Genomic DNA, 24,780 nt, shown 5'->3' with positions numbered 1-24,780 from the left:
CGACCAGAACTGGACATAACACTCCAGTTGTGGCCTAAGCAAAAGGTTTGTACAGATACAACATTAAGTCCCTGCACTTATAATCTATGCCATGAATGATAAAGGCAAGTGTCCTGTATGCCATCCTAACTAATCTAAGAACATAAAAGACAAATGAGCCTGAACCTATTTTTAGTGAGTGGTTTTTCTCGTTTTCATTATGTGTATCCCTCAAAATGATGGAGATGGAGTTTCAATACTTTAATTGGGCAGATAATTCTCAACATCAATCGTCTACCTAATTAAATTTATATCCGATTACATGCATTCCGAGGATGATCCACAGACTGATGGCCTGGTCACAAGAAACAGTCTAATATATGAGTAACTTCTCATTGGGACTGGTAGGTGGGAGAAGGCAACATGGTTAATGACATTCTTCAATGCCACAGTGATATGAATATTACTGAACTGAGACAAGGTAGCAATTTCCTTCAGATAGTTCAGCACTAGACTGGTTATTTAGTCCAGAAAGTTAAGCCAATGAAACCAACAGTAGTGTATCACTTTTCAAAATCAAGCCAACATGCAGATTTAATACATTTATCTGGCTAATTGGCACAACAACTTGCTTTGCATTTATGACACTTATCTGGTACAAATATCCAAAAAGCATATAATCATACAAGTGACTAAAAATGTCTCTTTTTGGACAAAATTTGAAGTGCTTGCTAATCGGTTCTAGGTCCTCTTTTGTCAGTCATTTATAGAAATGATTTGGATGAGAATGGCGAAGGCATGGTTAGTACGTTTTCAGAAGACACCAAAATTGGTGGCTTGGTAGACACTGAAGAAGGTTTTTCTAATATTACAAAGGGATCTTGATCAAATGGGTCAATGGGCTGAAAAATGGCAGATGGACTTCAGTCTGGATAAATATGAGGTTTGCATTTTGGTAGAACAAACAGGGGTAGGGCTTGGATAGTGTCGTAGAGTAGAGGGACCTCGGGGTACAGGTACATGATTCTTTGAAGTCTGCAACACATATAGATAGGGTGGTTTAAAAAGGCGTTTAGCATGCTTGTTTTCATTGCAACTCCTATACTCAAAAGGACTGAGCAAAGTCATGTTGAGGTTGCACAGGATGTTGGTGAGGCCTCTCCTTGAGCACTGTGTCCAGTTCTGTTTGCACAGCTACAGAAAGGATATTATTAAGCTGGAGAGGGTTCAGAAGATATTTACCAGTATGGAAGGTTTGAGATATAAGAACAATTTAACAGGCTGGGACGTTTTTCACTGGAGTGTAGGTGGTTGAGAGATGACCTAAAAGAAGTTTATAAAATAATAAAGGGATATTTGTCTTTTCCCTAGGTTGGGGGATTTCAAGACTAGGGGACATTTTCATATTTATAAGGTGAGGGGGAAAAAAAAGACATGAAAGCAATTTTGTTTTTAAACAGAGGGTGGTTCATATGTGGAATGAATTTTCTGAGGAAGTGGTAAATGTGGGTACAGTTACAACGTTGAAAAGACATTTAGATAAGTACAAGAATAGGAAAGGTTTGGAGGGATATGGGCTAGGAGCAGGCAGGTGGGACTAGTTTAGTTTGGAATTATGTTTGGCATGGACTGGTTGGACCAAAGAGTCTGTTTCTGTGCTATATGATTGAGTCTAAGGGATCCAAAGCTCAATTTGGTTTAAAAAAAAATCACTATTTGGAAGAACAACAAATACTGAACTCAGCACAAGCCAAGAACTCTACAGATATCTAGAATCTTTCCATTTCAAATATTAAAGAACCCTAATGGCAATGGAATCAACCAAAGCAAAAAAAAAAATTGACATTCACCTCAGTCCATAAAAGAAATAGTGCCTTCAAGGAAGTATTATAGCTAACATATCAGAAGTTATCAATTACAGATTTGGAACAGGGAAAGATCTATTTTCAATTCCAGGAATAGGGACAATTTGGCAACAGAGTCTTTCAAAACCAAGCCTAATTTCCTTTTATAAATTTCAGACAAGCCACAAGATGGTGGGCTTAAGTCTAATTTAAATCTGGGCTGAGACTCTAATATTGATAAACAGGGGTGCAGCATTGTTGGCTGTGTTGTTTTCAAGACCCCAGATATTCTCTCAGATTGATGCGTAAATTTCTAACGTATTATTGAAGAAAATGCTTTTGGTAAACCTAATAAACAATTATTCCTCAAACATGCAACAGTATTGCAAACCAAGGATCATACCTGGGACCTGATGGTCTGGATAGGCACTCTGTCTCCTTGTGCTGGAGAACATAAGGCTAAAATCTTTAGCACAAATACACAACATACTCCCTACTGTTGCAAGTTCGGAATTTTTTAAAAAAATTGAATGTTTACTGAACTTTAAAGCATATATAATAAACTTAATAGCTTTGAAAATAAATGCTGTATTATATATAGATGAGATTTTAAACAACAGTCAATACTGAGATGGACTGCAACAAATCACTAGAAGAAATTTAAAAAAAAACTGGCAGTATGATTGTATAATTAACAACTGAATTTCAAACACAAATGCTAAATACTTGATCGAACTTGATCAGAGTACTGTGTACAATTCTGGACATTATATTAAAAAATGAGTCTGGTAAACTGCAGAAAAATTTAAATAAGGACTATATTCCTATATAATAAAGAATGCATCTATCAAGGGTGAACATGCTGGCTGTCTTTGTTTGAAAGGGGAAGGCAAAGCAGAGATTACAAAACATGAAAGGTTTTGAAGTTGTAGATATGTTCGCTGAGCCAATGGCTTTGGTTACAAATGTTTCGTCACCCTGTTAGGTAACATCGTCAGTGCACCTCCAGTAAAGCATCCCACTTGTTATTAAGATACTCAGTTTGTTAGGGTGATTGGTATTGCCTCCGGTTTTGTTTCTCAGGTTTCATGGAAGGTTTTGATGTGTAGACACAGACTGAATATTTTTACTTTGGGGAAAGTGCTAATTTAGATGTCATCGATACAAGACAGTCACCAAGAAAACCAATTGTGAACTCAGAAGAAAAAACTTCATCCCGAGATGTGGAAGTGTAGAACTATGACCACGGAATCGTTTAGACAATAGTACAGATGCATTTAAGGCCAAACTGGAAAAAACAATTGCAAGAAAAGGTAATATACTGACAGTGAAATGAAGTAGGATGGTGGAGGTTTGAGGGGAGAATAAACCCAGGTTTGGGTTTGCGGACTGAATGACTTGCTGCTTTCCATATTCTATTTTATCGTTTGACAATAAGATGAACACTTGAGGTTTTCTAAGATTCATTTAGAGTCATATAGATGTACATCACAGAATCAGACCCTTTGGTGCAACTTGTTCATGCTGACCAAATCTCATAAATTAATCTAGTCCCATTTGCCAGCATTTGGCCCATATCCCTCCAAACACTTCATATTCATATACCCATCCAAATGCCTTTTAAATTGTTGTAATTGTACAACATTTTAAAAGGCATTATTCAAACAGCGTCCACTATTCATCAATTGCATTACAGGCAATTCGTGTTAACGCAACATATATAGCAAAAATATCTATTATAATTTGATTTGGTTTTCCTGCCCTTTCCCATATCTAGCACATTGTTTCAGGTTAAATGATCATTTAATAACCAACTAATCACCTCATTTGCCTCCACCATTTCCTCCAGCAGTTCATTCCATACACATACCATCCTCTGCATGTAAAAGTTGTCTCATAGGTCCCTTTTAAATCCTTCCCCTCTCACCTTAAATCTATACCCTCTAGTTTTGGACTCCCTACCTTGAGGGAAAAGGTCTGACTATTCACCCAATCCCTGCCTCTCATGATTTTATGAACCTCTATAAAGGTCACCCCAAGCCTCTGACGCTCGAGAAAATAACCTCAGCCTATTCAGCCTCTCCCTGTAGCTCAAATCCTCCAACCCTGGCAATATCCTTGTAAATCTTTTCTGAACACTTTCAAGTTTCACAACATCCTTCAATCACAGGGAGACCAGATTTGAATGCAATATTCCAAAAGTGGCCTACCCAATATCCTGTATAACTGCAACATGACCTCCCAACTCCTACATTCAATGCACTGAACAATAAAGGCAAATGTACCAAACATGTTCTTCACTATCGTCTCTACCTGCAACTCCACTTTCCAGGAATATGAACCTGTACTCCAAGGTCCCTTTGGCAACATTCCCCAGGACCTCACCATTAAGTGTATAAGTCCTGCCCTGATTTGCCTTTCCAAAATGTAGCACTTGACATTTATCTAATATTAAACTCTATTTGCCACTCATTGACCCATTGGGCCATCTGAACAAGGTCCTGTTATATTCTGATGTAACTGTTTTTGCTGTCCACTACACCACCAGCACTTCTGACTAGAACTGTGATTTCCTCCCTGACCCTACCACCTATCAACACTCTGAAGGGATCAACAGTCAAGAAATACAATCTTTTTCAATCTATTAATCAGAAGTATTCCTATACCAAAGAGAAACACAATGAATACAATGCCAATTAATTTTTCTACTTCATAGAATATAAATTCACGGAAGCCAAGTTTATTGTCAAGGGACATGGGATGCATGGCACTGAAAAGCCATTGCACAGAAATGAATCAAGAAGGTTAAGGTGATACAAATATAGCTTGAGAAATCAGAGTTTTAAAAGGGAGAAAGAGTTGTACATTGGGATAAATGAAACTTTGAATTGTTGCACCATTTCAGAATAAACACCAAGGAAAAGTGCTGCAATAGAAATGTTGATTGTAAATGCTGCTACAGGTCTTGATTTTTTTAAAAAACCAGATACTAGGTCATCACATTGCAATAATAATTCAAAGAACACAGCTCAATCATTTAGTCTGCAATCTGCCAAGGATCAGTTGTGAGATGAATTACAGTAAATTCAAATTCCTTTTAAAAATTCAGTCCAAAAGTATCCAACGTCCACATATCAAAGACCAGGATTAGTCATGATTACATTTTGTGAAGTAGAGACGAACTGTGAATTAAATTAATTTTTGGATGTCTTCTAGAATATCTGATTACAACAGGATTGCAGTATTTCACACTATGTTATTTTCCAGTACTTTGGTTCCTCTGAAGAATCGGATAAAGTCAAATGCACTTAGGTCAAGTGTTTTGAATTTTCCATCAAGAATGAGTTCAGCAATAGCTCTGCCCACGGCAGGTGAGTGCTGTATGCCATGCCCGCTGAAGCCAGTTGCAAAATACATGTTGGTAACCAATGGATGAGTTCCGATGATTGCATTCTGATCGAAAGTGTTGTAATCGTAGTAACCTGCCCAAGCACTTTTCAACTATAGACAGAAATACATTAGGTTAAAATAATGGCAACAATCTCCCCATCGCAGAACTCTCTCTAAAAACCCATAACTACCCCAGAGACACCCTGAAAATACATAAATATCCTGATAGAGATCCCATGAGCTTACACATCCAAAGAGACCCCTTGCACATACTTAATAATGCCTCAGATTCCACAGCAAATCTGCACATATGCACCCCACCTTACAGATACCTCCTGTAAATATGCACACATCGTCCCCCTGCCCCCTCTCCACCCTCACTCCCGCACAGATAATGCCTGCAAGAATGCAATCACACACTCGGACTTCCAGCAGGTGAGATTTGGAGAGCTGATCAACACTTTGATTAAAATATCTTGATTTTAAAAGATGGCTTTATAGGAAAATGCAAAGTCGCAGGTCGGAGCAAATTCCAGACCTTCAGGCCTAGATGAGTGACAGCACAACTGCCCATGATAGGGTCAAGGGACTGGGAAAGAATTAGAAGCCAGAAAGGGAGACAAACAGAAATAATGACCCAGAATTAGCTGGAGCTGGCATTACATGACTAGAGTTTATTCTTCTCACTCTTCAGTTTGGAATCCAATGAACATGCCCATCACAGTAGCAAGTTTCAACTGAAACCAAAATCAATCACTTAGCTCTGCTCACAAACGAATTTCAGGCCAGAAATGATCTGAGACACAAACTGCATTACATACTGAATTAATTGATGTTGGTTGGCTAGTAATATACATGCTCAACATTTATAAATGCCCTTATGCTCCCTAAGGAGAAATAAATTAATAGCAATAGTAACCATTCCATATTCCCAGTGACTTCGGTTTGGAGAATTCAAGCAGAGTTTGCAGTAGGATGAAGCTCAGATCCCTTACTGTTAAGCTGATACTGATCGAGTGTGATCCATGGGCTCCCACAGGAAATAAGTCAGACAAGCCAGGGACAATATAGACAGAGTCTTACTTCATGAGCAAACAAGACAATGTTCAGAAACAGCCACATTACACTGCACCAATATTCATAAAGATATTAAAAATGTTTCACGTAACTTACCTTCAAGGACACAAAAGCAGGCACTCTCTGAGCCAGTGTGGGCCAAACTGAGTCTTGGAAATATTCATAATCCACCTCCAGATCACTGGTATCTGGTTCATCCTCCTAAAACAGCCAGGAATTGGAGTTATTAATGGCATGGGTGAGTCGATTCCATTTTATACCGTTTTATTCAGAGCGAAACAGACAGACAAACTTCCATTACATCTTTTTTGTGGATCGCCTACTTGGGATGATGAACATTAGAAATGGAGAACGCACCATCTAACACTTCCAGGCAAGGAACAGTATAGCTGAGCCCAATCAGGCATTCCCAGAACTCAGTGCATTTGGATTAAGACTGGACTAAAGTCATATCATATAAACTCTCAGTATTTTTGGTTCATGGTTGGGACTTCCAGTTCAAGTGCCTCAAGTAGATTTATATTCTCACGTTCAATGTTAAAGGCCAGAGAATATATTTTTCTGAAAAAGACAGAACAGCTTTCAAAAGGAATTGGAAAAATTCTTTGAAAAAAATTACCAGGCATAATGGACCAAATGCCTCCTTTGCTGTGTGTCATACTTCCTACCAGGGAGGATGGAACTACATTTGGGATTTGACACATTTGGATGGAGAAAACAATGAGAATAAAACAAAAAAAGAGACAGAATAAGGTACATCTTCATAGGCATCCAAGCAAGGACAGTACACAACCATCCTGGTGACCTTGCCAACCCACACCACAAGCTCCCATATACAAAAAGGAGAAATGAAAATTGCAGCTTACACCAAACTCATTGTGCCTACCTTGGTTGGAGAAAGTCCTCCCAAGTAGTTTCCTCCAAAGCCTTCTCGACGGCAATAAGCTCCCTTGTGGTCAACAATCAACGGGCATTCCAGCCCTGGACCATTCGGACAGTGGAAGACATACACATATCTGACAAAGAATAAGGAAAGAAATTAAATTCAAATGAAGACTCATTGATTTAACTGACAGTGACAACTTGTAATAAGCACAGATTCATATGGTCCTAGCAAGGTCTCAGAGTTTGCTCAGCTAACTAGTCTTAACTGAGGTAGTGGTGGAAAAAATACTTCTGGCTGTCAGGGAGATGAAAGCCAGTGATCCTACTCCTGATTGTTAACATTCTCAGTTAGCATTACTTTCTGGATCACAAAGTTCACTCCAAGACTACAGTAAAAATCAAACTGACATTCCAATCCAGTGTTAAGTGAGTATTACACTGTATGAAGTGCAGTGATGTACTGCCAATAAAACGTTAAACCAATAGCCAATTTGTTCAGTCAGGTGGAAGCAAAAGATCACCAACTCCTGCCACCAACCCGAGAAAAGCATCTGAAAAGCAAAAGGGACTGCAATTGCTGGAAGTTGCACAATGGCTCCTAACGTCTTTCCAGTCAGTAAAGTTTTCAAACTTTCCTTTCAGTGTTGTAATGCCTTAAAATGAAGGTCAAGGTACAAATCCCTAGGAGTAAGAGGAAAAATGCCTCAAAAGGAACAGGAGTGCCAGCAACTGTAACAAACGAATCTATCAGTGTTCAACACTGCAACATGGAATAAACTATAGCTGCCAAAGAACTGTGCTCAAACTTGCCCAAATCTCTTGTTCAAACCAGCAGGTGGCAGATGTTTGAAATGTTTTGGTCAGTCAGTTGTGGAGTCACCCCCCAAGTCAAAAAGGCTTTGTGGAACAAGTTCACGTGCAGCCCAGTTAACTCTGTTCATGCTTAATGGGAGTCTTAACTCTAGGGTCAGTCTCAAGCTTCACAGTGGGGCTGATCATCTATTGCTTAATATTCTATGTAGAGAGATAAAATATTGGACACTACTAAAGGACCAAAAAAAATCACAAAAAAAACAGGTTCTCAGGTCATTACCACATTGTTGTACGTGTGAGTTTGTTCTGTGCAAATTAGCATCTATATTGCCTGCTGTCAAACAACACTTCAAAATTATTTATTTAGCTGTAAAGCACTGAAATATCAGCTGGTTGTGAAACCTTTTTTGGACTTTGTGTGAACACAGGATGCAAACAGTTGAGTATCTTTGCTGGTGTGTTCTGCCTTGGCTGATGCAAAAGGAACAGACACTTAGGTAAACAAATTAAACCTGCCACAGTAACACAGTCAGTGCCCAAGGTGGGGGCACATACAAAAATGTTAAACAGGTACAGTTTAAATATCCTACATGAAGCTCTGTCAGGTTAATAAATTTGCAGATGAATTGGTGGGTGCTGCAAGCATAGGTTCTCAGAATATTCAGTTTCAAGTCACTAGTCTAGAATGTTTAAGAAAATCTTTAGCTGCCATTTGTTTGAACTGTTCTGAGATCGTTACCAAAAACCTGGTCAAGTATTATGCCTGTCATGGCAGGCTTGGTGTTCTCCCCAAGCTCTGCCCTTGTAACCATTCTATAGTTAGGGAAGGCAATGGCCTACTGGTATTATCGAAGGACTGTTATATGGAGATCCAGATAATGTCCTGGGGATCCAGGTTCAAATCCTGCCAATGGTGGATGGTGGAAATTCAATTTTAAAAAAAAAAATCTGGAATTAAGAATCTAATAATGACCACAAATCAATTGTCAGAAAAATGCATCTCGTTCACTAATGTCGTTTTGGGAGGGCAATTGCCATTTTTATGTGGTCTGACCTACATGTGACTCCAGACTCTCAATGTTGTTGACTCTGAACTGTCTTCTGGGCAATTAGGGATGAGGCAATGAATGCTGCCCTAGCCAGCAATGCCCTCATCCCATTAAAGAATAAAAAAATTCTACCAAATAAGGAGGCCATTCAGACTTGTGCGTCCCTGCCAGCTCTCTCCAAGAGCAACTCAGCTACTTTGCTCTTTTCTGGAGTCTACAAATGTTTTCTCTTCGGGTAATAACCACATTTTGTTGAGAGTACGACTGAATCTGCCTCCATCAGACATTGCATTCTAGCTCAAAACTTAACACAACACTCCAGCTGAAGCCAAACCAGGAATGCTTTAAAAAGGCTCACCATAATTTTACTAATTTTGTGTATTATATTTCCATTTATAAAACCCTAGGTTAACACCCTTCTGCTTTCCCCTTTACAACCAACTCTATCTTATAATTTATATTGCTCCCCCCCCTAATCTTCTGACAAATAAAGTCATAAATCCATACTTATTTACATATAATTTCAAATGTCATTTGTCTGACTATTCTACCAGCATACGTCTATCTGCTTGGGATCTGTCACTATTTTCCCCACAATTCTCAAAACTTTCCATTTTTGTCACTTCAAATTTTGAACTTGTGCTCTGCACATTCAAGCACAGATCATGAATGGGAAAGCACCGGTCCTAACACCAATCCTCGAGAACTCCACAAATTTTTCAATAGGAAGAATACAACGTTGCTCAGCACTGGTGTTTGCTGTCATTCAACTCTGATCCACACCATTTGTTCCCTTGGGTTTCAACTGCAGTACAAAATTACACTGGATCACTTTCCCTTCTGCCTCGTGCTTCAATCAGAAAGTCACATGTGATATCAAAATCACAGGCAGGAACACATTCAACACTAGACACCCTGAATGCTCCTTCCCAGCAAATCTCAGGTGGTGCCTGCTTTTATTCCAAGACATGTCATGGTAGATCACATGCGACTTTTCAGTGGAGAGGCTGGTGCACCAGATTATGGCAAATAGAAATTCAACCAATTCTGCAATTCCTTGTTTTGGTGAAAAAGTCCACAGAAAAATATAGGGATGTCTTTCGTTCTTACTATACATTCTGTAGGCCTCAATGTGCAGCCTACCTGGTTCTGTATTTTGCAGAAAGCTGCTTTATTTGCTCACCTTTTTCTGGGCTCTACTGGGAGTTTTATGCCCTCCAAGGTGCCTTCAGGTCCATTACCAATCCCAGCCATCTCTGCCACTTTTCCTGACCATGCACCGGCCTCATTGACTACGATTGCACATTCCACTGGTTGGTACTCTATGCTATTTGGCATCCGGACCTATAATGTAGGAGACATAGCAATGGTCACTGGGAGATCTCCAGTCAACATGTATGACAGGAATCTCTTTACTGGTATCCATTTGTGTTGGGTTAGCCAACAACTTGCAAATATTGTAAGGACATATTACTCAAGGAACACAGTGCTCCATCTCTGATCTCTATTCAATCTTGTCTAGGAACAGGTATAAGATATTCAAAGAACTTGTGAAGTCATCTAGATCAGTTCAAAAATAGATCAACAGGGATGTTAGATTAGGTGGGTTACAGAGTGATGGATCTGGGTGGGATGACAGATGTCAAGAGTCTATATAATGGTAACACCTATAAGACTACGTAAGAGTCCATGGCATTGGGGGAAGCAAATTAATATTGATAAGAGGATTGGTCAACTCAGATATGAGCATTTTCAGGATGGCAATCTGTAACTATTGCTCTACATCAATGCTAGTGCCACAATTATTCACTATGCATATGAATGAATTGAACGATGGAAAAGAATGTATTATCACTAAGTTTGTAGATGGCATCAAAAAAAAACAAACAGAGATAGGGAGGCAAGTGGGGCCTACAGAGGGGCCGAGGCAGGTTAAGTGAATCTACTTTAAACAAAAATGTTATTAGTCCTAGCCAGATCATAAAATATTTCAAAATCTCATCAGGGATCATAACAATTTGTGATCTGGGATCACAACACAACTGACTATGGATTTATGAAACACCCTAGCAGAGCTTGCAGGGGTACACAGCAGCACATGCAGGGCCTAGAGGTGGTGGATATTCAGCTGCAGCAGTGCATGAAGTGGAAGGGAGATGGTCAGCCAAAGTAGTGCAAGGAGCTTAGATAGTCAGCCAAAGGAACACATGAAGCAAGGGTGGAGTGAGGGAGAAGAACAGAGAAAGTCAGCTGCAGAGTCTTTTTTAAATTTTTTTCTGGGATATAAATGATACTGACTTGGGCAGCATTTATTACCAATCATCAATTGCAGTCAAGAGGTTATTGATGAGCTGCCTTCCTAAATTGCTGCTGCTCTTGGAGTGGTGTAAACAACAATTAGTTCCAATTCAGGTTGGTGTTTGGGATCACTAGAGACAGGGAGGGCCCCAGTGGATTGCAAAATGGTGAATGTAACCCTTGATTAAGACGACAGACAGTAGACAGGAACATACAGGCTGGTTAGTCTGACCTTGCTTGTTGGTAAGATTTTACAGTCCATTATTACGGATGAGATTATAGAGTAATCGGAAGAGCATGGTAAAACCAGACAGAGCTAGCATGACTTTGTCAAAGGGGACGTCAAACTTGACAAATCTGTTAGAATGAGACTTGGATAGAAATGACTGCATATGATGGAAGCGAGAGTCAAAAAAAAATGTGGAGCTAGATAAACACAGGTCACACAGCATCTGAGGAGCAAGAAAGTCAATGTTTTGGATTAGAACCTTTCTTCAGGACTGGGAAGGGGGAGGGAAGCCCAGAAATAGAGGGAGGGGCACAGGGCAGCTGAGAAGGAGATAGGTGTATGCAGATAAGGGGTTATTGTGGTTGGTCTGCTGGAAGGGTGAAATGGATACGTGAGTAGGAAGATGGATAGGTTGAGAGTGGGGAGATTTTGAAGATGGTGATGCAGGTAGGGGATTGTGGAGAATTCTTTGAGGTACTGAGGAAGTTCGACAAAGGAACGCCAATGGATCTATGTTGCATTTCCAGAAGGACTCTGACAAGGTGCCACACAAGAAGCTGCTAATCAAGATAAGAGTCCAAGCTATTAGGGGCAAGGTACTGGCATGGATAGAGGATTGGCTGATTGGCAGAAGGCAGGGAGCACATATAACAGTATTTTTTTTAGGTGACAGCTGGTGACTAGTGGAGTTCCGCAGCAGTCAGTGTTAGGTCACAACAATTCACGTTATATATCAACAATCTGTACGAAGGAACTTAGCGCATTGTTGCTAGGTTTGTAGATGACACACAGATAGGTGGAGGGACTTTCAATGAAAAGTCAACGGACTCAACATATTAATGTGGCTTTCTCTCCACAGATGCTGCCAGATCAGCTTGGTTTCTGTTCTGGATGACATCCAACATCCAAGGTTCTAAGGAAGGGTCACTGGATGCAAAATGTTAACTGTTTTTTCCTTTACAGATGCTGCCAGACCTACTGAGCTTCTCCGCAACTTTGTTTTTGTTCCTGATTTACAGCATCTGCAGTTCTTTCAGTTTTTATCCAAAGTTCTTGGTTTCATTCTAGTGTAGATTTAGTGCAGCTTTGATATTACAGAGGTGATGGGCTAAACAGCCTCTTCTGAACTGCGTGATTCTATTCAACAGAAACAGTTACCTTGTAGGAGAGTCCAGAATAAACAGTTAGAACCCTAAAATTAAATCCACATCATTCAGGGGTGAGGTCAACAGAGAATGAAGAAAGTTTAACTGACAAGGTCCTTTTACAGAGGCAAATAAATATATAAATGGAATGAAGATGGAGCTCAGCCATTATCTAATTGATGTGTAGCATAAAGGGCTCAAGAAACAAAAGGACCCTCTATTACGAGGCTGAAATAAGTTACCACTGGTTACGTACATTGACATGGTGAATTCTTTTCAGTGAGACACCCCTGCCATCGTCAGTCTTCATCTCTCTGGCTGAACATTGAAAACCTGCTGGAACACAAGTCTTTTAAAAAAGATCTCACCAAACAGCCTGGAGATTAGCAGTACTGCAATAACACTGCTATGCAAATTGTCCCTCCACAAACCTCCCATCTAATGCAGCAAACTATGCTAGTAGTAGAGACAGAGAGCTCAACACTTCTCACTACTTGGACAGATGTGTTGAACCAGCTGAGAGCTCTGATGTTGAATCAGATTTACACTAATAGTGAGCTGCAAGAAATATACGAGTAAGCACTAGTGCAATTGCCAGACATTCTTAAGCTTCTTTGGTAAAATCAAACTTCTCTATTTTTGAAAAATAGATTCATAGTCTTGTTAGAGTCACCTGAGTATCAATCAGAATTATGGAATCCCTACAGCGTGGAAACAGGCCTTTCAGCCCAACAAGTGCGCACCGACTCTCAGAGCATCCCCCTGCCCCCCCCACCCAGGACCCATGCCCCTACCCTTTCCCTGTAACGTACCTAACATGCACATCCCTGGACACGACGGGCAACTTAGCACGGTCAATCCACCTAGCGCGCACATCTTTAACTGTGGGAAGAAACCCACACAGACATGGGGAGAATGTGCAAACTCCACATAGATAGTCACCCGAAGACAGTAACAAACCCGGCTCCCTGACACTGTGAGGCAGCAGTCCTAACCACTGTGCAACCCACTCCTTCATTCTTGTTCAGGTGCTAAACCAAATAGCAAAACAAATTGGTTGGGATTTTATGTTACATCATCACCCAATGTATTTTGTTCAGTTTAATGTCACAGTTTACATGATAGGTGAGGATTCGAAGCATTATTTGGTTTGCTTTAGTGGTTCAACACCAAAATAATCTTCAACTGGTACTTCTGAGATGTGTGCCACCCAAAGTCAGTATTATGCATGTACCTAGTTGGTTGGAGGATAGTAGGGATCAATCAATAGGCACAGGACTGAAGACACATGTACAACAAGCATAGTAGGAAGTTGTGAATGAGTTGGGTTTTAAAACCTGCTCGTGATAACTTTTAGGGAACTACTGCAACCACTAGTTCATTATCCAAGTGAACAACAAGCAAAATATGAGCAGGAGGGAATCCCAGCAGCCCATGAAACTTAGATTGTAAGTGGTGTACAAGGAGTTTAATGATTAGACATCTAAAGAGAATCTTGAATGGTTAGATCTTCAGAAAAATGGAAGAATCACATGTACATCAGGAGGAATTCAGCAAGAAATTTAGTATAATATTTAATAAAATACAAGATTTGCAGTGGAAGTCAGTATAACAGGAAGTGAAAATTTAAGTGCAGTACAGGCTAATGCACAGCTTAGGTTATTAGAATTCTACAAGTTATAGCCAATCTTGACATATTGTAAATTTTTGGATCATTCAAGCAAAAAACATGTTTTACTATAGGATCAAGGCAAAGAGACACAGCATTTCTTGATGAAGGGTCTAGGCCCGAAATGTCAGCTTTCCTGCTCGGCCAGCTGTGTTCATCCAGCTCCACACCTTGTTATCAAAGAGTTGGATACTGTCTAATTGTCCAGTATGTCAAACATACATATTTATGATGTCCAAGCTGTCTGTGCAGCTACTCAACATCAGTGGGTCAAAGCCATTCAGGTTACACCTGTGTTGCCATCCAAGAAAACAACACAAATTGTCAGAAACATCTACTAGCTGAACTGGACAGCAGATTTAGAGATGCCATCTAGCTGCTGACAAGGCTATTGCTCGACTCTATGACCGTGCATATGAAATAAACAAATATCCTGAAAAGAGTACATCTTATATTCTAATAGGAGATGAGGTATAAGATAAAATTCAAAATTTGTAGATCTCAGTTGGAATCCTCATATGGGAGGAGCCCATACTTGTGAAAATTATGATCTCTGGTGTACATATGGGAAAAATTTAATTGGAAACTTTATTTCATGATCTGCACATTTTGAAATCATGCTGCAGTTTTCTGTTTCTTTATTGTTTTAGGTTTTCTTTCATCCATTATCCTCTTGTTCACTGAGCATGACACTGATTTGAAATTTGCTGTTCTCCAGACTCATCACGAGTTCCGTTTTCTAACTGTCAGATTAATTTTTAATTGGTATATTAAACTATTCCTGCCTGAAATGAGAGCTCATATACTTTGCAGACTTGCTGATAAAGTGGTACAAATTAACTTTGGAGCTAGTTAGTTCCCAAAACTGAACTATGGAGTTAATAGTACATCCAGATTGAACGTCCCTTCATCATGAGTTCAGAAATGTTTGTTGATGACTGTACAATGATCAGCAACATTTGAGAGTCCTCAGATTCCGAAGCAATCCATGTAGAAATGCAAGAAAACCTGGACAATATCCAAACTTGAACTGAAAAACTGCACGTAACATTGTCACCACACAAATGCCAGGGAATGACCATCTCCAATAATAACCATCACCCCATGACATTCAATGGAACTACCATCATTGAATCTTCCCCTATCAACAACCATTGACCAGAAACTGACTTGGCACATTCATCGTGGCCTTCAACCTGATCATACCAAGTGACTCTCAAACCTAAACCTTGTCCACCACCTACAAGGCACAAGTCATGAATTTCATGGAATTGTCTCCAATTGCCTGGATAGATGCAGCTCCAACAACACTCAAGACCTTGACATCATCAAGATGAAAGTAGCCTCTGATTGGCATCACATCACAAACATTCAGTCATTTTACCATCAACAGTCAGCACATTCCAAATATTCAAAAGCTATCATCTAGAGGGACAAGGACAGCAGAAACATCCGACCACCACCACCTGCTAATTCCCCTCCAAGCCTTTCATCTTCCTGACTTTGAAATATACACTGGTCCTTCACGGTCACTGGCTCAAAAATCCTAGAATTCCCTCCCTCTAAATGACATAGTGGGTCAACCTAAAGCACACAGACTGCAACAGTTCAGGAGGGCAGCCCACCACTACCTTCACGAGGCAAGCAGGGACAGGCAATAAATGCTGACCAAACCAGCAATGACCTCAGGTAAACAAAAAGCTTAACTAAATTTAACTGTAACCTCTCCGTGACATGCGCCACCTGATGAAAGCAGCCGTACAGATCACAATGTTTTAGAATCATCACCAGTTAGTACCATCAGCTGATCTCAGCAAAAGTAACAGGTGAGATGCCACAACTAGCCCCATGACCCGAGGTAGGAAGGAGGGAACTATTACTATGGGACAAAAACAAAGTTGGTGGAAAAGCCCAGCAGGTCTGACAGCATCTGTGAAGGGAGAAACAGAGTTAACTTTTCGGGTCCAGTAATCGTTCCTCAGAACTGATAGTGGCTGGGAAACACCAGTTTTTATGCAGAAAATAGGTGGGTGGGGTAGGGAGTAAACAGTAGGGTAGAGTCTAAAAAGAGAGAAAGATAGTTGGACAGACAAAAGGGGTTGATAACAAATCAGGCTGGGAGGGTGAATAGTTGTTAATGGGGACTATTAGTGACTAAAAGGAGGTGTAATAGCTGGCTAAGTAATAAAAAGGCCTGGTGTGTGAGGTAGGGGGCTGTGACATGGGAGAGGTTAAACCCTAAAATTATTGAACTCAATATTGAGTCCAGAGGGCTGCAGGGTCCCCAGTCAGAAAATGAGGTGGTTGTTCTTCCAGTTTGCATTGAACTTTGCTGGAACATTGCAGCAAGCTGAGACAGATGTCGGCCAAGGAACAGTGTGGTGCATTAAAGTGGCAGGCAAAGGGTAGTTCAGGGTCCTATTTTGCAAACAGAACGCAGATGTTCTCCAAAGCGGTCACCCAGTCTACACTTCGTTTTCCCAATGTAAAGGAGACTACATAGTGAGCAGCGAATGCAGCAGACTAGATTCTGGGAAGTACAGATGAAGTGTTGCTTCACCTGGATGGCATATTTGGGCCCTTGGATACTGGTGAGGGAGAAGGTGAATCAGCAGGCGCTGCACCTTCGCCTGTTACAGGAAAAGGTGCTGGAGGGTGCGTGTGCATGTGGAGGAAGGGTGCTGCTGGGGGTGAAGGAAGCGTGGACCAGGGTGTCCTGGACAGAATGATCCATGCGGAAGGCAGACAAGGGAGGGGAGGGAATATATGTCTGGTGGTGGCGGCGGAAATAGCGTCTGATGCTTTTCCACTTGGGGACCCTGCAGCACACCGGACTCAATATCAAGTTCAATAATTTTAGGACCTAAACTGTCCCATGTTCCAGCCCCTCTACCCCACACACCAGTCCTTGTTATCACATAGCCTGCTATTATACTACCTGTTGTTAATCACCAATAGTCCCCATTAACAACTATTCACGCTGCATATAAGCTGACATTTTCCCAGTTCACCATCAGTTCTGAGGTCAATAGGCCCGAAACGTTAACTGTTTTTTTCCTTTACAGATGGTTCCAGACCTGCTAGGCTTTTCCAGGTTTGTTTTTGTTCCTGATTTAGAGCATCCACAGTTCTTTCAGTTTTTATTTACTGTTATTATTCAATGAGCGCACTTGAAAGTGAACGTGAATAGATGTCAGATAAGTCCAAATTCAGTTTGCTTGTCATTGCTGCAAAGTAGAGCCAACTAGAGGGGCCAAATGTCCTACTTCTCCTCCTACTTTGTTATAACCTACTAACACACTGTCTCAGTGTAAAACTGTAAATTAATGAAAGCTTGGGGGCAATTGCCAGTTGAGAAATGCAAAAGATAGCAGGAAATAAATAACTTGAATCCTTCTAGTGAGATTAGATAAATGCTCTGGGGTGAGAATAACAGTTGACTGATTCACCTTTCAGAGTGTGGAAACAACTGGTCCGTGATCAATTTCAATATGGATCATGACATGCAATGGGTGCTACCGTTCATATTTTTAGGGCAAAAATGGTAAAAATGTTCCAAAAAATCATGAATCAAGGTCAATGATGGAAACAATCAGCTGTCCTCATGGATATCCAATATTTCACGATGCAACTGACACAAGCACTGCTCCCCTCAATCAAGTCTACAAACAGTCTCAGTCTTCTAGAAAAGAAATAGGAAAGCCATTGGATAATTTTGGCTAACTGAAAACAGTTTGCCCTTCTCAACACCTTTATACAATAAAGTATTGTGGAACAAAATCTGACACACAGCCAATGGAGACTTAGGCCTGGAAGGCAAACATAAGGAGCTCACTCTGTTAAGAAGGCAGACAGTGTTTTAGCTTTTATTAATAGAGGGATCGCGTTCCGGAACCAAGAGGTTATGCTGCAGCTGTACAAAACTCAGGTGTGGCCGCACTTGGAGTATTGCGTACAGTTCTGGTCACCACATTATAAGAAGGATGTGAAAGCTTTGGAAAGGGTGCAGAGGAGATTTACTAGGATGTTGCCTGGTATGGAGGGAAGGTCTTACGAGGAAAGGCTGAGGGACTTGAGGCTGTTTTCATTAGAGAGAAGAAGGTTGAGAGGTGACTTAATTGAAACATATAAAATAATCAGAGGGTGAGATAGGGTGGATAGGGAGAGCCTTTTTCCTAGGATGGTGATGGCGAGCACAAGGGGGCATAGCTTAAAGTTGAGGGGTGAAAGATATAGGACAGATGTCAGAGGTAGTTTCTTTACTCAGTAGTGAGGGAATGGAATGCTTTGCCTGCAACGGTAGTAGGTTCGCCCACTTCGAGTACATTTAAATCATCATTGGACAAGCACATGGACGTGCATGGAATAGTGTAGGTTAGATGGGCTTCAGATCGGTATGACAGGTCAGCACAACATCGAGGGCTGAAGGGCCTGTACTGTGCTGTAATGTTCTATGTTCACTCAATTTTTATTCGAACACTTGCAATAAATCTTGTACTCACTATGCACTCCCAACATCTGGGTAAAATGGTCAATAACAGTGTAGAAAATACAGGCTCCTGATCTCCAATGTAGCTCATAGCGTACAATAATTTAGAAGCCCCAGTCTGACCTGCTGCGCTTTTCTAGCCTCCGACCTATAGACTCTGGTTTCCAGCATCTACGGGCTTTGTTGTCTCCTCTATCTTTAAATTAGAAGTACAGCAGGAATAGTTCTGTCTGGAATTTTGTTTACAAGAGTTTGGTTAATGCTTCTTTTTCTTTTATCGGTAAAAGTTTAGTTCTTTAAAAAGAAGATATCCTGTGGCATGGCCTTTCCAATTAAAAATTCGTTTTTTTTTTAAAGTCTCTACACAGATTGTAACATTAGCTCTAAATTTAAGGCCATGACTCACTTTGAAGAGAAGAAAAGAAATTCTGCTTGGTGGTCTGCCCAACATCAGTCAACCAACAACGATCATTTATTTGGTTGCTTTTCATCTGATCTTGTTGTGCACAATTTAGTTGACATGTTTAAACACTGATATTTCAGACACTACTTAACTGATTGTGAAGTGTCATGCAACATCGTACGGTTATGAAAGAAACTACAATGAATATGATTACATAAATAACAGACTGAACCAACCCTGGTAGTGGTTTAAGGTACCAACGACCTATTGAAATCCATTCTCGTATTCAGACAGTTGAATGCTCTCCATCCTTTTAAAGAGGATCATACCACCAACATGATTGCATTTAAATTGCTCACCTATCACCTCTCCATAACACGGAAACACACCCATTGATATCGCCTTCTTTCGGAAAGCATTCAGCAGCAGCCAGGGGTCAAACCAACCTTCATTCTCCAGACCTGCGCCAGAGCACGTGGAGTTTAAGCAACCAACAGGCAAAATCAGGCCATATATATTAAAATAAAACAAAGAACTGCAGATGCTGGAGATCAAAACAAAATCAGAAATTGGTGGCGAAACTCAGCAGATCTGGTAGCATCTATGGGAACAAAGTAAAGTTGGTGCACTGTATTATTTACTAGAACATAGAACATTAGAGAACAGTACAGGCCCTTCGGCCCTCGATGTTGTGCCAACCTGTCATACCGATCTCAAGCCCATCTAACCTACACTATTCCATGTACATCCACATGCTTATCCAATGATGACTTAAATGTACTTAAAGTTAGCGAATCTACTACCGTTGCAGGCAAAGCGTTCCATTCCCTTACTACTCTGCGTAAAGAAACTACCTCTGACATCTGTCCTATATCTTTCACCCCTCAATTTAAAGCTATGCCCCCTTGTGCTCGCCATCACCATCCTAGGAAAAAGGCTCTCCCTATCCAACCCTCGGATTATTTTACATGTCTCAATTAAGTCACCTCTCAACCTTCTTCTCTCTAATGAAAACAGCCTCAAGTCCCTCAGCCTTTCCTCGTAAGACCTTCCCTCCATACCAGGCAACATCCTAGTAAATCTCCTCTGCACCCTTTCCAAAGCTTCCACATCCTTCTTATAATGCGGTGACCAGAGCTGTATGCAATAGTCCAAGTGCAACCGCACCAGAGTTTTGTACAGCTGCAGCATAACCTCTTGGTTCCAGAATTAGATCCCTCTATTAATAAAAACGAAAACACTATCTGCCTTCTTAACAGCCCTGTCAACCTGGGTGGCAACTTTCAAGGATCGGTGTACATGGACACTGAGATCTCTCCGCTCATCTACACTACCAAGAATCTTACCATTAGCCCAATACTTTGCATTCCGGTTACTCCTACCAAAGTGTATCACCTCACACTTGTCCGCATTAAACTCCATTTGCCACCTCTCAGCCCAGCTCTGCAACTTATCTATGTCTCTCTGCAACCTACAGCATCCTTCGTCACTATCCACAACTCCACCAACCTTAGCGTCGTCTGCAAATTTACTAAGCCATCCTTCTACGCCCTCATCCAGGTCATTTATAAAAATGACAAACAGCAGTGGACCCAACACCGACCCTTGCGGTACACCAATAGTAACTGGTCTCCAGGATAAACATTTCCCATCAACTACCACCCTCTGTTTTCTTTCAGCAAGTCAATTTCCAATCCAAACTGCTATATCTCCCACAATCCCATTCCTCCGTATTTTGTACAATAGCCCACTGTGGGGAACCTTATCAAATGCCTTGCTGAAATCCATATACTCCACATCAACCGGTTTACTCTCACCTACCTGTTTGGTCACCTTCTCAAAGAACTCAATAAAGGTTTGTGAGGCACGACCTTCCCTTCACAAAACCATGCTGACTATCCCTAATCAATTTATTCTTTTCTAGATGATTATAAATCCTATCTCTTATAACCTTTTCCAACACTTTACCAACAACTGAGCTAAGGCTCACTGGTCTATAATTACCAGGGTTGTCTCTACTCCCCTTCTTGAACAGGGGAACCACATTTGCTATCCTCCAGTCGTCTGGCACTATTCCTGTAGCCAAACGCTCGGCAATCCCCTCTCTGGTTTCCCAGAAGATCCTAGGATAAATCCCATCCGGCCCAGGGGACTTGTCTATCTTCACACACTGTAGGAGTTCTAATACCTCTTTCTTGTGAGCCTCAATCCCACCTAGTCTAGTAGCCTGTATCTCAGTATTCTCCTCGACAACATTGTCGTTTTCTCGAGTGAATACTGTCGAAAAATATTCATTCAGTGCTTCCCCTATCTCCTCTGACTCCGCACACAACTTTCCACTACTATCCTTGATTGGCCCTAATCTTACTTTCGTCATTCTTTTATTCCTTAAATACCTGTAGAAAGCCTGAGGGTTTATCCTGATCCTATCCACCAACAACTTCTCATGTCTCCTCCTGGCTCTTCTGAGCTCTCTTTTTAGGTCTTTCCTGGCTACCTCGTAGCCCTCAAGCACCCTAACTCAGCCTTCACATCTCATCCTAACATAAGCCTTCTTCTTCCTCTTGACCAGAGATTCCACTTCCTTTGTAAACCACTGCTCCCGCGCTCTAAGCTTCCTCCCTGCCTGACAGGTACATACTTATCTAGGACACACAGGAGCTTTTCCTTGATTAGGCTCCACATTTCTAATGTGCCCATCCTATGCTCCATAAATCTTGCCTAATCTCATCGTAATTGCCTTTCCCCCAGCTATAACTCTTGCCCAGCGGTATACACCTATCCCTTTCCATCACTGAAGTAAACATAACAGAATTGTGATCGCTATCACCAAAGTGCTCATCTACTTCCAAATCTAACACTTGGCCGGGCTCATTGCCCAGTACCAAATCTAATGTGGCTTCGCCCCTTGTTGGCCTATCTACATACTGTATCAGGAAGCCCTCCTGCACACACTGGACAAAAACTGACCCATCTATAGTACTCGAACTATAGTGTTCCCAGTCAATATTTGGAAAGTTGAAGTCCCCCATGACAACTACCCTGTGTCTCTCACTCCTATCGAGAATCATCTTTGCTACCCTTTCCTCTACATATCTGCAACTATTCGGAGGCCGATAGAAAACTCCCAACAGGGTGACCTCTCCTTTCCTGTTTCTAACCTCAGCCCATACTACCTCAGTTGACAAATCCCCAAACATCCTTTCTGCAACTGTAATACTGTCCTTGACCAACAATGCCACACCTCCCCCTCTTTTACCGTCTTCTATCTTCTTACTGAAACATCTAAATCCCAGAACCTGCAACAACCATTCCTGTCCCTGCTCTATCCATACTCATATTCTATTGAGAAATGATCCACTGTTGGAATTCTGCCCTTAAGCCCAGATGCAATTTTCAAGTATAAATTAAAAGGCCATTATAATCTATGATGTGTGTCAGATGCATGACAAACTGTTACTCTAATGAAAGGAATCGTTCATTCACACAAAACTCTTGAGTTAAGATGTTAAAGTGAAATTCAAGAAGAAGAGTGGTGCTGCAACTTAAAATTACTTATAAACGAATTCCTGTAACTCAAAGTTCCTCTGTACATGTCTGAAGAACTGACAGTGAGCAGTATTCACAAGCAAAGAAGTGGAATTGAAATTCCTAATAAAATCTAAAATTGGTAATAACAGGGGATTAAATTCCAGAGAAGAAATTGACAAGCTGGGTTACGCAAAACATTTTTGTTCATGGAAGTTAAGGCATCAAGTGTTAAAATTTTGCCAATTACAATGAGCAGAGATCTTCTACTCTGCAAGCCAAACAATCTCACGTTTGAGTGGCCATGTTTTTCTTGTCACCACAACACAAAATGGACCTTTATTTCAGCTCAGTAGCTTCTCTCAACACCCAGGGCCAAATACTGGCTGATACAGTGAATGAAAATATGGTGCTCAGGGGCCATACACTTAAGACTGGGTTATCCTCTGCACCTAACCTGGATACAAATCAATTTAACACGGAGCCTGGTGTCTATGTTACTCAGTTCTAAGGAAAACTCACTGGACCAGAAATGTTAACTAAAATTTTTTTCCTCCAGAGATCTGCCAGACCTTTGAGATTTTCCAGCAACTTCTGTTTTTGTTCTGTTCCCAGCATGATATCTTACATAACAAGGCGTGGACCTGGATGAACACAGCAGGCTGGACAGCATCCGAGGAGCAGGAAAGCTGATGTTTCAGGTCTGAACCCTTCCTCAGAAATGGAGGGGAAGCGGACACTCAAATAAAGAGAGAGAAGTGAGGCGATGAAAGAAGGTGCATAGTGGAGCATATAGGTGGAGAGAAGACGGACAGGTCAATGAGGCAAGGATGAAGCCATGAAAGGTGAGCATAGGTAGTAAGTTGGAATGGGGTTGGTCAGCGAGGTGGGAGAAAAGACGGACAGGTCAAGGAGGCAGAGGCAGGGGGAGGATGCTGGTCTTGGGATGAGGTCAGGGTGGTGCTACACCTGCCCCCTCACCTACATCCCAGGCCCCAAGAAAACCTTCCACCTTAAACAGACATTACCTGCACATCTGCTAATGTAGTATATCATATCCACTGTTCCCGATGTGGTGTCCTCTACATTGGGCAAACCAAGCAGAAGTCTTGGAGACCACTTTGTGAAGCACCTACACTCGGTTTGTGACAAATGGCAACACTTCCAAGGAGTGGGAGGGGGAGCTGGAGTTCACGACTGGGAAGACTTGTCCATCCTGCACCTCCTCCAGTGCCTTAATGTTGCCACCTGAAGGCTGGAGAAACAGTACCTCATGTTCTGCCTGGGAACCCTGCAGCCCAATGGTCTCAACGTGGACTTTACAAGCTTCAAAATCTCCCAAACTCTGACCTCATCCCAAGACCAGCACCCCATTTCATCCCCGCCTCCTTGACCTGTCCGTCTTCCCAACCACCTACCCGCCCCTCCTGCCCCAGTGACCAGCCTCCATCCCAACTCCCTACCTACACTCACCTTTACTGGCTTCATCCCCGCCTCCTTGACCTGTCCGTCTTCTCTCCACCTATCTGGTCCATTATCCACTTTTCATCACCACCTCCCCCTCTTTGTCTTTATTTCAGAGTCCCCTTCCCCATTTCTGAAGAAGGATCCAGACCCAAAACGTCAGTTTTCCTGCTCCTCTGATGCTGCTTAGCCTGTTGTGTTCATCCCGCTTCACACCGTGTTAGCTCAGATTCTTCAGCATCAGCAGTTCGTACCATCTGAGTGATATCTTCCACTTTGGTTAATGTACAAGTGTCACTAATTGTTCTGATGATTCAAGTTTTTTTCCATGATACACTCACCAAGTGAAGCTATGGCAACTCCATCGGTGTTCATCCATGGGAATTTCTTTTGTAACTGCTGTGGTGTCAGCAGAGTGACTGCTGCTCCTTCAGCCCTAGAGATTAGATGCATTGCATTAAAATTCTAACTTGAAAATGAGCCAATCTCTTTTCTGTCAATAATCGCCATGCCATGCA

At 41.4% G+C, this 24,780-nt stretch overlaps 1 protein-coding gene across 2 annotated transcripts in view; it reads right to left on the bottom strand.

The window, feature by feature from the left end:
- Positions 1 to 542: 542 nt before the first annotated feature.
- The window catches only part of foxred1 (FAD-dependent oxidoreductase domain containing 1), a 47,272-nt gene continuing 23,034 nt past the window's right edge, over positions 543 to 24,780 (bottom strand). For both annotated transcript variants that reach the window (XM_048562023.2, XM_048562021.2), the window contains 7 exons: positions 24,604 to 24,698; positions 19,630 to 19,731; positions 12,966 to 13,042; positions 10,221 to 10,381; positions 7,177 to 7,306; positions 6,387 to 6,491; positions 543 to 5,324 (listed from right to left, as the gene is read on the bottom strand). In XM_048562023.2, coding sequence (XP_048417980.1) covers positions 5,070 to 5,324; positions 6,387 to 6,491; positions 7,177 to 7,306; positions 10,221 to 10,381; positions 12,966 to 13,042; positions 19,630 to 19,731; positions 24,604 to 24,698 — 925 coding nt within the window. In that variant the 3' untranslated portion in view covers positions 543 to 5,069. The remainder of the gene's footprint in view (positions 5,325 to 6,386; positions 6,492 to 7,176; positions 7,307 to 10,220; positions 10,382 to 12,965; positions 13,043 to 19,629; positions 19,732 to 24,603; positions 24,699 to 24,780) is intronic.

This window comes from Stegostoma tigrinum, chromosome 32, assembly GCF_030684315.1.
Source record: "Stegostoma tigrinum isolate sSteTig4 chromosome 32, sSteTig4.hap1, whole genome shotgun sequence".
Lineage (NCBI taxonomy): Eukaryota > Metazoa > Chordata > Chondrichthyes > Orectolobiformes > Stegostomatidae > Stegostoma > Stegostoma tigrinum.
This window is presented reverse-complemented; position numbering and strand designations above follow the sequence as displayed.